At 47.8% G+C, this 13,931-nt stretch overlaps 1 protein-coding gene across 6 annotated transcripts in view; it reads left to right on the plus strand.

Moving 5' to 3' along the window:
• Positions 1-13,931, plus strand: part of SIPA1L2 (signal induced proliferation associated 1 like 2) — a 206,995-nt gene that overhangs the window by 167,422 nt on the left and 25,642 nt on the right. For all 6 annotated transcript variants that reach the window (XM_081038989.1, XM_081038988.1, XM_081038993.1 and 3 more), the window contains 4 exons: positions 337-437; positions 810-913; positions 2,686-3,074; positions 9,622-9,846. In XM_081038989.1, coding sequence (XP_080895115.1) covers positions 337-437; positions 810-913; positions 2,686-3,074; positions 9,622-9,846 — 819 coding nt within the window. The remainder of the gene's footprint in view (positions 1-336; positions 438-809; positions 914-2,685; positions 3,075-9,621; positions 9,847-13,931) is intronic.

Raw genomic sequence — 13,931 nt, forward strand, 5'->3', positions numbered from 1 at the left:
AGAAAACAAAAGCAGTGAGCTCCTCCTTAGCTTGTCAGGGACAAGTGGCCTGTCCCTGGGCCGTCCTTTACCATCCTGGTGGCAGCGGCCCTTCTTTATCTGTAAATGGCCGTCATCCAAGTGCCTCGATGACTCAGGTGGGAAGCTGGAGCCCCCTGTTCCAGCTGCGGGAAGTTTCCACGACAGGGCTGCTCCACAGGCACTGCGCTTCTGTCGGCCAGAGCACAGCTTCTGATGAGGGCTCTCCCTTCAGTCGCTTGTGTCAGAGCCCGCGCTCGGGACGTGCTGGCAGGAGGTCATAGGGACAAGGCTGTGCTCAGCTCTGTGTCTTTCCAGGTGCCAGTCTCCCCTGCTGCTCGAGCACCAGGGGCCCAGCCCTTTGGAATGTGAAGGAGCCAGGGAGCGGGAGGACACCATGGAAGGAAGCAGACACCCCGGTAATGAGGAACCCCACGGGTAACCCTCCGTGCCCCTTTCCTCCTGCTCCACCTCCTCTCCCATCACTCGTTTATTCATTCATTCATTCCACGCACGTTTGGTGAACGCATGTTTCGTGCAACATGCTGCTGTGTCACCGCTTCCCCCAGTGTCCTGGGGACGTGGTCCTGGTTGGTGGTGGTACTTGTGGAAATAGAACTGCCATCATGGTGGGTGTTCTGCCTACTCTCATGGCATATCCACTGGCGAGACCGAAAGTCCTAGGACCACTGTCCTGTTTGTTTTCCCCAGACAATTTGTTGGGCTGCTGTGTTTCTTCGTTCTTTTGTTAATACTAGAAATTAGTCAACTCTTTTCTCTTTATGTGACAGAAACCAAATGGCACGGACCACCCTCCAAAGTCCTGAGTTCCTACAAAGAAAGAGCCTTGCAGAAAGATGGAAGTTGCAAAGACTCCCCCAGTAAGCTTTCTCATGTAAGTCCTTTCTCCGTAAACGGCCGTATAGCCGTTCTGATGCTCTCAGCACACAGCAGCCATTAGCCTCATGGCATGTCTTCTACCTCCCAGGTCTCTTAGAGGTCAGGTAAAAAACAAATAAAAAAAATAAAAAGTTAAGAATATTTTTTCTCTCCTTGATTTGTAAAGAACCTCGAAGAAAGGTCACACGAGAAATTACTGGCAAAGCCACGAGTGCCTCCTCAGCTTGTTGACCGTTGATAATCCAGCCTATTAGTTACTAAACCGTGCCCCTGTTTTGATCTGTTAAGTGTCTATGCGTGGTGGTCGCAGCACAGCCACGAAACTGAGCGGTGTGTGTGCTCGGAGCCCCGCCCACCGCTGGCCGGTAAAGGCGTTCAGTATAGATGGGTCGTGCTAATAGGCCAGCGGACGTGCGCGGGTGTTGGAACAACGCGGCAGCGTTCTGGTTACTCTTCGCAGCAACCCCAAAGGGCGAGCCTTACAGGCCTGCCGCTCGATGAAACAGGAGTTTCAGGTAAACGTGAAAGCATGGATTATTGGTTGTTGCCAAACAAGGCCACATTTCCAAGTAGCTATTTTTTAAAATTCACAGGTGAAAAAATTTTATGAGCTCCTGCCTTGAGCTTTCTTTCCTCTTCTGTCACGTGTCATTGGCGAGCTCTGCAGCTGAGTCTTAGGGACACATGACATGTGCCTGATGCCTGGAGGCAGGTGTACAGCGTCCCTTTACAAATCTCTAGCAGCGGGTTAAGCAAAGGGAGCGCGGTGGGAGTTGACTTGAGAATATCAGTGTTTGATAGATAGGTGGAGGGGTTTGTTTAGGGGTCTGATAGCACTGAATGAGAGAAGACAAGGCCCAAGGGCCATAAGAGATCGGGGCATGGCTTCTTCTCAGGATCTGCTGCTATTTCAGGTTTTGTGAGTGTCCCCAGGCTTTGAAGACAATTGGACGGGGACACCTATTCTGTGCTCTTTGCTTCTTATCTCCTGGGGACCCCAGAGCACTCCCCTTTACTCTGCAGAGCCCCATCTCGTTAGCCCCTGGGCACTCCCGGGAGCTTGCTCATGCCTCCGGGGAGCTTTGTGGCTGCAGAGTCTGTCACATAGATGATATCATTGGGCCATGCGTTAATAACATGAGCTCAGTAATGTCAGCACAGAGGGGTGCTAAGGGACGGCCAAGTCCTTCCACTGTGATTTAAATCTGAATCTTATGCCCCAAACCCAGGGCTGACACAGTAATTTGTCATAGAAGCAGTTTCTTGAGAAAAGGTTGCTTTCGTTAATTTCCATGTGCTTTCCCAGTTTATTATTGTTGGTTATTTTCTGCATAGTGACACCATGGCAATACATTTGTGCTTCATGTGCAAGTAACTGAACGAAAACTTGAAAAGGTGCCATGTAACTTAACAATGAATTATGGGAGGAATTAGCAATCAGGGTCTTCAGCATAAAATCAGGATTTTTTTAAAAAGTAAATTCTATTGTTGGCTCACATTGAAGAGTGAGTAGAACGGGATCAGGTGAGCTCATCTATGCTGCCGTCTAGTGAGTGTACAAGAGCACTCTGTCTAAACAGTGTACATACCTTCATTAAATATACTTTACTGCTAAAAATGCTGGGAAGTGGCGCTGCTAGCCTGGCTCACTCAGGGCTGTGCAGACGTTCAGTCTGTAAAGAGCAAGTATCTGCGAAGCCAGAAAAGTAGCATGTGCTAGAGCGAGATGGGACCCCTGCAGCCTTTCTGTTTCTCTTTCCCCTCAAGATCGGAGACAAAAGCTGCTCCAGTCCCTCCAGCAGCAACACACTGTCCAGCAGCGCCTCCAGCAGCAGCGACGACAAGCACTTCGGGTCTGGGGACCTGGCGGATGCCGAGCTGCTGGGCCTGACCTACGTGAAGGGGGCCTCCACAGACAGCGGCATCGACACGGCCCCCTGCATGCCCCCCACAGCCCTGGGCCCCGGGCACCTGGCGGGCAGCAGGCCGATGATCCACAGTCGGGCCGAGCAGTGGGCAGACCCCGCCGACGTCTCGGGGCCTGAGGACGAGCAGGCGAAGATGTTTGCGGTCCACAGCTATGCGCCCGCCATCTCTGCCAGTGGTGCTGCTGCCGGCAGCATGGGCGACCTCAGCGAGATCTCGTCCCATTCCAGGTACGTGCCCACCAGCGCCTGCCCATGCCACCTGGCTACCCCGTCTCCTGCCTGGTGGGGCCGGGGCCTGACATATAGGAAAGGTATGCCCAGGAGGTCGGCCGTCACCTGTTTGCCCAGCTGTGTGACTTCAGAGGACATGCTTGTCTCTGAAGTCTAATTGTGAAATTGGCACGTTAATAAGTCCCTTGTTTGTGATTTTATTTTCCTTTCTCTTTAAATTTGAGAGAAAACTAAATAGATATTAATTGCTGTAGTCAGGCTACTTATCTCTCTATCCCAATGCCATCTGTCTTCTAGGAGAAAAGAAGTCTAGCTAAATTTAAAGGAATGCTCTTGTAGATGTTTAATACGTAGTTATGAGGAGCTTTGAACTCCTGTGTGACACGTCTGTGCAGTGATTTTAAAACTCCTTTGTGATTCCTGCCTTCACAGACTAGGCAAAGAAATGCACCGGTTCAGGTTTGGCTGTGGCCTGCATACCAGCTGCCACGAGCATTTCCCTTTTCCCCTGGCCTTCCTGACTCAGCGCTGAGTTACTTACTACCTGCCTGTTCCCCAGAACCCTTCTAACGCTGGGGATAGTCTGATGAACCAATCATGGGGTGCCCTTCAGACACCCAGGGCTGTGGCGGGAGCGTTTCTCTGAATGGTGCTTAAGCAGAGGTCGCAGCGAAAGCCTTCTCATGCTCCTCAGCTCTTTCTTTCATGGAGGCCAAGGTCATGCCTCCCCCTGGACCTTCTCCCCATCCTCACGCAGCCACAGCTCAGAGACAGGGACTTCACAGTCTCCACGTGTGGCCACGGTGGACAGACCAGCCGTAATCAGTGGGCAGGAGCCAGAGCAGCTCTGGTCACATGCAGCAAGCTCACGGGCACATCGCTGTAGCCGTCTCCTCTTGATCGAGGCAAAAATGCTACCACGGGCATCATTTTCATTGTTGACATGATGTGATGTGTTCATGCTTACTGGAATCTTACTGGAAAAAGTTTTACGTGTAGGTTGCGGAGAATTCCTTTATATGAAACGTGTGCTCTCACACACATGCGTACTGCTGCCTTTCCGCCTTCCTTTCCTGTCGATATCATCACGAGTGTCTTAGCATTTTTGTCATTCAAAGGCACGTCTGTACAAGTTAAAAAAACTCCAGGCTAAGGTAGTGTTTTGTCTCCTGTAACTGAAAAGTCCAGAACTATCGGAGGTCAGCAGTAACTCTGGGTCCCCAAATCCAGGTCCCTCCCTCCTTAGGCTCCACATGGCACCCCTGAAATCTTGGCAGTCCCCTCTCGTTGGAAAAGGCTGTGTCAATGCAGGCCTCCCATGCTCTGCTCCCCTGTCACAGGAAGAAAGTGTGGCTCTGCTCTAGTTTCTGCTGAATCCCCTGCAAAAGAATATGTCTCCTCTTATCTCCTTGGCCTTAACCACTGTGCTGGGGGTACCGTTGTTTAAGGCAGGGCCTGGGGACAATCCCACCAACCCAGGCAGATGAAGAACTGGGAAGAATGCTGCTTCCCCAGAAGAAAATAGGGGTGCTGTTTCACCAGGAGAAGGGGGAGCAGATACCAGAGAGGGGAGGAAGCAGAGGGAGCCTAGGATATAGACACCAGTTTTTAAAATACACATTATCAGTTCTCTGATTATTTGACTTAGAACACGTTTAATCATAAACAAATAATACATGTGTTATCAGTGACTTCAGTTACCTAATTTATTTCGGGGACAGTTGAAAATCAGCCATCGTATAAAAAGCATCTTGGGGTTTTATGGCCTTCTCCTGTGTTGTTCCAAGTTTAGATTTGTAAAGCCGCTGACTGCGTGACCCCTTGTCAGACAGACGTGATTTTGAATTAATATTAAGGAAAGTTTCTGTGGAAACTGCCCTCAGCACATTCATTTACAAGTAAAGGTAGTAGATTTTCTGGAATACCGTAACCATTCATGAACCTAACAGTTTAGAATACTAGAAAGTATTAATATATGGAAGTGCTAGATGGACTTTCTGATTGATTTCACTTTTTTCCACCACTTGGAATTGAATGTGTGCACCAATGTTGTGGAAACAAACGATAGAGGTGCAAATGGCTCCCTTCCCACCTGGCTGTCTTTTTCTTGCAATTCTTAGTTGATGGTGACTTTGAAGCCACATTTGAACTTAGGTCCTAGGCTTTTGCTCAGTATGAAATTCAGTTATTACATTGAATCTTTTGAGTATTTTCTTCTGCCTGCCCCCCCCCGCCCCGTGCCACAGAGCTATAGGGAAACTATTTTTAAGTTTTTAAAAGATTTAAAATTTTTAAATAGTCAAATATTTTGAAGTATTAAATATATTAATATTGCATATTTAAAATAAGATTTAAAATCTGTGAGTGGAGGTAGAAGGAATTTCACTCATATGAGTGAGTACAAGGGACCAACCTATCAAAGTTCTACTGAGATTCTGCAAGCTCTGTGACTTTTGTCCATGATGGTGGCTGCCATCGGCCCCATACTGTCCTCTTCTCTTTCAGTCCAGCCTGGCATGTGTCCACGCGTTGCTGAGGCCCACTGCCCCCAGTCCAGGTGGTGACTGGAGTGGCCCAAGTAGCAGACGAGCAGAGTAAACTCTTACAGGGGCTGACACACATGCTGCCTGCCCAGGCCCAAGCGCTGGATTCCCGTCCCGTATTTGAGTTTCTTCTCAGCACTCACGAGCTGAAATATTTGTGTTTGTTGCGTATCTGCCCCCCTAAGAAAGTGCTTATTGCTAGTTCCCTTCACTGGAGGGAAGTGTTTCGTGATTCGAGGCTGAAAGGTTCGGCCCATCTTGCTCACTCTGTGTCCACACACTTGGTGCAGTTCCTTGCCCTTGGTCCTCGAGGAATGAATACCCATTGAATGAAGGAGGAACTAGAAGAAGGAGTGTGGTAAATGCTTAGTTATTGAGCCAGTAAGCGGGTGCCGGGACAGCCTGGAGAAGTAGGAGGCCCTGGGCTCAGCTATTCCCAGTTCACAGATCAATATACGGCATCCTCTTTATATGCTAATTCTGCTTTCCCAACACCCACCACCCCCTCCAGCCCCAACACACACACACACACACACACACACACACACACACACACACACACACGTTTACTTCCCAACAGCCATCCAGGAAGAAAGCAAGTGCAAAAATGTCCATATAGTAGGAGTCCCGGATTATCCTGAGGGAGCAGGGGGCAGAGGGAGACGGAGGGCTTAAAGCTCTTTCGGACAAGCTACGGTGGGGTGCGGGGGTGCGGGGGTGCACAAGTCATCCATTAAGCCCGACAAGCGTGCATGTCGCCTACTTTCTTCCACTGCTCCGTTTTTTTAATGCAAAAAACCCATGTTTTCTTGCTGCTAGGGCAGGACACTTAGATAAGAGCTCAGAATACAAAGCGGTATTCATATTAGACTAGACAAGGCTTTGCAAAGTGAAATAAATCAACTGCGAACAAAAAAGAACGAAATCTATGTTCAGGCTTTTCCTGCAAATGGCCCATGTGATTATCCGTTACTTATCATTATTCATGTCCTCATACCCTTCTCTTAGTACAAACGATTGGCAGTGAGACTCTGAAATAAGGACGTTCATCTGGAAGGAAAGAATTCATGAAAAGCGTGTGGCCAACCTCTAGAATGTTTACCAACTTTAGAGAAAACTTGAATAATGATGTTACCGCTGCTAAACACCGATGTTTGCCGTATGCTCATCAAATGGGTTCAGTGCATTTGTTCTTAGAGTTTTAACTTTAAAATATTTTAATCAAGTCTGAGTTAGAAAACTACCTTTGATAAAACAAGTGAAAGAACACCTAGCGTTTGTGACATCCTATCATTACTCAGAGCACATTCTCCAGAAAGGTTTGATTCGGCCGTTGCAGGGAGGAGCTGGAGCAGCTTACGCAGCACACTGACTGTGCCAGCCTTTGGGTTCCCTAGACTTTAACTACAAAACTTCTTGGGGATAAAGCCTTAAAATGCACAATGCCCCTGGTAGCTAAAGGTAGCGCCGTCATTCACTGGTCCCCGTCGGGGAACTTAAGCCACAAGCATTCCGGGGACAATCGAGCCGTTAGAATATGGACCGTATATTATTCTGATAGTGTCACTGATGCCTGAGCTCCTGAGTGTGACAGTCACATGGTTACTATGTGGAAGGATGTCCTTATTCTTAGGACACATATACTGGAATCTAGGAGTATGATGTCATAGGTTTGCACTAGTTCTCCGTGGTTCAAAGGCACCTCCTCTGGGAGAGGAGTAATGCCGGTGTAACCAGGTAATAACACTAAGGGAATGGAGATGAAGGGGACATGGACGATATTCTGCTGTTCTTATGCCTTTTCCATACATCTGAAGCTTCTCAAAATAGAAAGCTTAGGGAAGAAATACAGACCTTCGGAGCACATTGCCTACATATGGAGTTTTCATGTTAGGAGTTTGCAGGCTGGTGTGCACCCGGGAAATGGTCCATTAGCTCCCTCGGAGTCTGCTTATGCCTGGCTTATTCCTCGGGTTGCTTTGGACGTAGGAAAGCAGTAAAACGCCCTCCCCCAGAGCCCATAGCCTAGAGCCCAAAGGAGGCTCGATTACGTGTAGGAAGGACCTACCGCAACTTCCTGGGAGCAAGTCAGGAGTTGTTTGTTTCATTGTAATTCCTCAAATACCACAGTGACTCCAACGTGTGAAGACTTCAAAATGGGTTGATTTATTTTGTTTCCTTGTTTCCTTTAGAACCTCCTTAAAAAGTCCATCCTAATACCAGTCTTAATTTTAGACTTTTTTTTTTACTTCCTCCATTTTACTTCCTCGCTTTATATAATACATAGGTTTTTCAGTAACAGTAGGTGCTAATCAGAGGTTTCAGAATAAGACTGTCTTTCCTCAGACCAGGGAGCTTGGCACCTCAGGAATCCTGTGGAAAATTCGTTCAATGTCAAGGACTCCTGCTCATGAATAATTCCTTCACACATCACTTTTCAGAAATGAACTGCATTTATATAATGCTTACCCTGTGCTGGGCACTCGTCTACGTGTTTCACTAACGTTAACTCAGATAATCTTCAAAGCAACCCCTGAGTTAAACACTGTGAAATTCCCGCGTTACACATGGGAAACTGAGGTTAAGGTGCTTGCCCGGGTCTCCCACTGCTGAGTGACAGAGCTGCCATTGCAACCCGGGGGGTCCGGCTCCGGAGCCCTGGAACCGCACCTGTGTCAGGATTTACGAAAGGGAAGCTTGCCTGCTTTCCTGAACTCCGACAGAACTGCAGCGTGAACATTTAGGGATTTTCACATTTGTAACGCAATCCCTGATCTCTGTTTTTACCCACTGTTCATAAAACGTTATATTGTTGATCTTCCTGGATTAAAACAAATACCTTTTTAGGCTTTTATATTTCTAGAGGTAGTCACACAGTCAGTGGGCGTGTCCTTCTGGCCTTGGCTGAAGCACGGACTTTTAAGAAACTTTTTGTTGTTTTTAGGGATTTTGTCCTTCAAATGTTATTTTGTTGCTGTCAGATTAGCTGATAAAACAGGGTCAGCCATGTCACTTCCCCAGACTGAGAACTGCCATTGCAGGGGAACCCCTTCCCTCCTCCTTCTCACTCCCCTGGCTTTTGTGAGATCATGCCCGTGCTGCTTCTTGGTCTCACGACGGGTACCTATGTTCCCGAACACGTGGTGATCAGCTTTGCCTGTTGTTGAGCTTTATCACACAATGGAATCGCGCTCCGTGTATTCTCTGAGGCTTGCTGCTTGCTCAGCCTTATGTCTGTGAGGTCCACCAGTTGTCCGCAGCCTCGGCTCATTCATGCGTGGGGCATGCATGGATTCATCCGCGTCTGGTAAGGGACCCTCCTTCCACTACTGGTGACTCTGCTGCCAGCACTGGGCCGCTGTGAAGGTCGGTGCTCCTGTCATCGCCGCTGGCCGTTTCCTGTGGTGCAAGTGCCGGGGTTATGTCAGGTGGGCACTGAGGAGCGGAATGGCTAGGTCCGGTGCTAAAGGTGCCAAAGGTGCACGCTTTATAGGTAACACCCAGCCCGCTCCTGAGTGTTTACAGACTTTGCCCCCGCACCAGCAGTGCTGGGTCCCCAGTGCTCCAAGTTCTGGCCAACTCTAGGCCTTCTTTATCAGGCATCCCCACTTTTGCCCGTCTGATCAGTGTATTGTCATGTTCTGTTAGGGTCTGCACTGGCCTTACCCTGGGGACAGGTGGGGTGAGCCCCTTCTCTTACATTTACTCACCATTTGAGTTTCCTCGCTTCAGAAGCATCCATTTAAATATGGTGCCCGTCTTTCCGTTAGGTTTCCCCTGACCTGTCTGTAGCACCCTTCTGGCCCACACGTGAGCACCCAGCGCCCACGGAATCCGAGGCGTGTGACCGGGCGCGTGTAGAAAGATGGCCGTCTCGGCCTCGCTCCACTGGCTTGTGCTCACGGAACAGGACGGGAGCAAAGCGTTGTGCTGTGATTGTGGCACCAGGCTGGCCCTGCTAAACCTGCTTGTACTGCAGCTTTGGTCTGTTTTCTCCTCAGCGGATCACACCATTCAGGGAGCCCTTCGCCTCACTGTTCCAAAACTGCTGGCTCTCTGGACACGTCCAAAGTCTACATCGTGTCTCAGAGCAGCGGCCCACAGGTCCCCGGGTCCCTGTCCAAGCCCTACCACCGACAAGGGGCAGTGAACAAGTACATCATCGGCTGGAAGAAGTCAGAAGGTAGCCCCCCGCCTGAGGAGCCCGGAGAGACTGAATGCCAGGGGTAAGGCGGCTGGTGGGCCGGAGCTGGGCGCCTGCACGGCTCCGCAATGACTAAGCAATTGTGTTTTCCCCAAACAGAATATAGGTTCTAAAGGAGAGTGATTTGGAAACGTCTTTGTAAAACTCTTTGAATGTTGACATTTATATTTCTCTTTAACAATCTTCTCTTGCCTTGATTTTTGCATCTAAAATGAAATCTCTGTTCTCTGTCTTATATTCAAAAGCTGCCTACGTAGAAAAGCTATGGTAATGTTGATGGTGTGAGTCTAGAGTCTGAATAAACAAGTTCAAGGACAGTTTGAATTCCCAGAGTCCGTGTGCATTTATTAAAGTTGCTGTGTTAAGTGACATCAGAAAAGAAAAAGCATCTTTCCCAATTTGAACATGACTGTCATTTCCTTCCCTTTCAGTTGTCAGGTTTTGTGGGGGCAAGTAGGGGGTGGTGTCCTGGATCTCTTTGAAAAAGAAAAGAGAAAAACTACTAATAACTTATCACATGTGTGAAAACTCCTCTGACATCTCTTTGAAGAGACAAGTAAAGAAATCGTGTTTCAAGATTGCAAAGCAGGGCCGCTCAAACCTATTCAGCTGTTGGTTTGCTTATTTTTTAAAGGATAGCATTAAAAACAAAACTCAACGTGCACTGAATTACGAAGCCCTTGTCTTTTGCTGTGTCTGCACATTCTGACTGTGTCACCAGGCGTGGGGGTGCACACCCGGGGGTGACAGTGACTTTCCGGCAGCTCTTCTAGGCTTTATGCTTGGTGAATGAACTAGTATCACTTTTGTCCCTGAAAAACAGTCTCACCTGGTAAAAATCTAGTTCTAAATTAAAAATGATTTTAGGTCTAAAACTGAACATGGAATCTTTTTGTTAAAAAAACCCATCACGTCAATAATTGCAAATGAGTTATTTAGCAAATAATTTTATAGTGATAACTAGGCTTTTTAATAATAAATGCCAATGTTCTCATGATAATGTTGGTATTTCTGTCTAATAGAGTCTTCTGTGTGTTTCACAGAAATTCATCCAAAGAATTAAGTCCTATGAAATGTTTGTAGAAGCATTTTGCACATTGATGTAAGCACCATGTTTCTGCCAAGGGGTCTCTTGGAGAGTCAGGAAAAGGAAAAGAAGCCCATTGGGACATTTTTCACTCAAGAGCCCCCCAGAGTATGTGCATTTTAACACACTGGTTTTATGACACCGCTTCTCAGAAAAGGAGAGGCAGCGTCAGGAATATTGTAAGGGGAGAGTTTGCATTTCTGGGTGTCAATCTTGTGTCCCGTCGTCACAGGAGGTTCATACTGGGATTGGAAGCCAGGTCTCAGGCCTGCTTTCTTGGCTGTGTTGGGCTCAGCCTGGCAGGTACAGCAGGCACCCCACGCCTTTTCCAGCCAAGTAAAGTGCTTCTAAATAAGGAAACACTATTTCACGTGGGAGAGATAGGTATGTAAGGACTGCAGTCGCTCCAGACTGCACCAACTGCATTTGATATTTTGTCAAAATGGTTTTACCAAATCACTGAAAAATTTGCTTAGAAAAAGATCAGCCTAGTGTAGGGTGTTTGTACCACTCAGACTCAGAGAACTAATATGTCATTGATTTCATAAAATATAAAAGCAGTCATGCCCTCCAGAAGTGTCCCATACTCTGAAATTGCCCGTTATCTTTTAAATCATGTTGCAGAGCCCTCAGTGATTGTTTTTGCTAATAATATACCTGTATGTTTTCAAATGCAGCAGCTACCAAGATTGCACTTTCATGACTTGTTACGTAGCCCTAAGGGGGTGCCTGACTGTGGTACAGGGTCGGTCTGTTTTTCTCCTCAGTCATTCTCACCATCCAGGAAACCCTTCAATTCACGGTTCCAAAACTAAGTGGGTCTCTAGACACATCCCTCAGTCATGGGCAACACCATGCTCTGTTTGCCCCATGAGAAATGACATTGGGCATCAAAGGTGCAGAGCTAATGAGGGTCCGGGCCCCATTTCAGGAACACCCGGTCTGAGGCAGGAGACGAGGCGTAGAAATTACTCGTTGCAGTGTTCTATAAGCAGTTCACAAGTAGAAACTTATCGCACAGATTACACAGGCATCAACTGTAAGAGAATAAGGCCAGTGTTTAGTGGCCTATTCCCTAATCTGTCCTTTTGAAATCGCCCCCTCCTTCAGTATTCTCTGTGTAGGTGGTTTTCTTGTCTAATTGGTCATTACCTGACATTTCCCATCACCATCCCCCAATCTCACTAACCCTCCCTCCATAGTGACTGTCACCTCGTCCCCAGTCTGTGACCTCAGCTCCGTCACCCCAGGTCCTGCCATCTGGGTGCAGGCTGCCACGTGACACCTTGCCGGAATCCGTCCTTGCTCCAGCCTTCCATCCATCTTCCACATCGGACCCATGATGGGTTCTCCTAACCAATGTTCAGAGCTTCCTTGCTTCTCTCTTTGTAATCTTTCTAAACTTTAGATTCTTCAGGGTACCAGCTAGCATAGCATAACTAACCCTCCCGATTAGTCCCATGCCTGCTTCCCAGCCCCCTGTCCTCCATCCCAACCCCGACACTTCTAGGAGCTCTACCTGTACTGCCCCAGGTGAGCAGTTCTGTGTCAGGCCTCTGTGCCTCTATTCATGCAGTTCCTGCTGCCTAAATGCCCTTTCCAAGTTTCTGACGCCTCCGCCCTCCCGAGCTGGGCCTCTCTCTGCTCCTGCAGCCCAGCTCTGTGACCTCCCGCCCCTACGCACCCCCAGCCCAGGACCTCGGGGAGCGCTTGCCCTGCTCACCTCCGTTCCTGGTGACAGCCCCAGAGGAGACCCTTGGAGTGTACTGATTGACACGTCGTTTGGCAGGTTTAAAATTACTAATTTAGCAGAAAGGGCTGATTTTTATTCAAACACATAGAATAGCACATTTTCATAATAATTACAGCCGACCCTTGAACAACATGGGTTTGAACTGCGCAGGTCCACTTACACGCACATTTTTTTTACCTTTTAAACAGATGACAAACTTACAGTATTGATAAATACACACAGTACTGTAAATGTACTTACTCTTCCCGATGCTTTCTTGGGTAACATTTTCTTTTCTCTAGCTGACTTTATTATAAGAATACAGTATATAATACCTGTAATATACAAATTGTGTTAATCCACAGTTTCTGTGATCGGTAAGGCTTCCGGTCAACAGTAGGTTATTAGTAGTTAACTTTTGGGGAGTGAAAGTTATACATGAGTTTTCAGCTGTGCCAGGGGTGAGCACCCCTGTACCCCACGTTGTTCAGGGATCAGTTGTAGAGGTGCTTGATTTTTATCCATGCAGTTATTGCTGGGTGCTGGGCGCTGGGGTTTTTCCCTTCTTTCCCATGGCACATACCATGTTTTCCCGAAAATAAGACCACATCTTATATTAATTTCTGCTCCAACAGGCGCATTAGGGCGTATTTTCAGCGGATGTGTTATGTTTTCATGTACAACGATCTGAATTTAGTCAAATACAGTCATGTCATCTTCTTCTGGAACTTCATCATAACGTACTAAATGCATTCGTCTGGCTGACGATCGTAACTGGGGCTTATTTTGGGGGTAGGTCTTATTTTCAGGGAAACACGGTAGGAGTTCCTGAGTACCTCCCACCCCCATTCTCAGATCAGAAGCTGAGCGCTGCTCAGAGACACTCTTCACCAAATCTCGATTGTTCTTTCTCTCTGTGGCTTTTGTACAAACCCACCAGGGTCGTGGGTTCTTCTTGAGTCCCCATTTTCATGTCATACCATCCCACAAGCCAACCAAATCTTCAGTCATGTTTTAAACATCTTTAAAAGCTGCTTTCACTGCCCCTGTTGGTTCGTTTTGTCATGTTGCTGGTGCTTCCAGATCCGAGACCTGGCCCAGGAGCAAACAAAAGCCATAGAGACTTCCAGAGAAATCATGGTTAATTTTGAGCATGTCTGTGTGCGTTCCTGATGCTGATCATTCCCTAGTAAGCTGTCACACTGTGACAAGATGGCCTTCCTTTTGAACTAGAATCATCTCAGTGACACACAGCGTCATGCAGGTCACCCTCTGTTGCCTGCTGCCC

The sequence above is a fragment of the Rhinolophus hipposideros genome (genome assembly GCF_964194185.1).
Source record: "Rhinolophus hipposideros genome assembly, chromosome: 26".
Lineage (NCBI taxonomy): Eukaryota > Metazoa > Chordata > Mammalia > Chiroptera > Rhinolophidae > Rhinolophus > Rhinolophus hipposideros.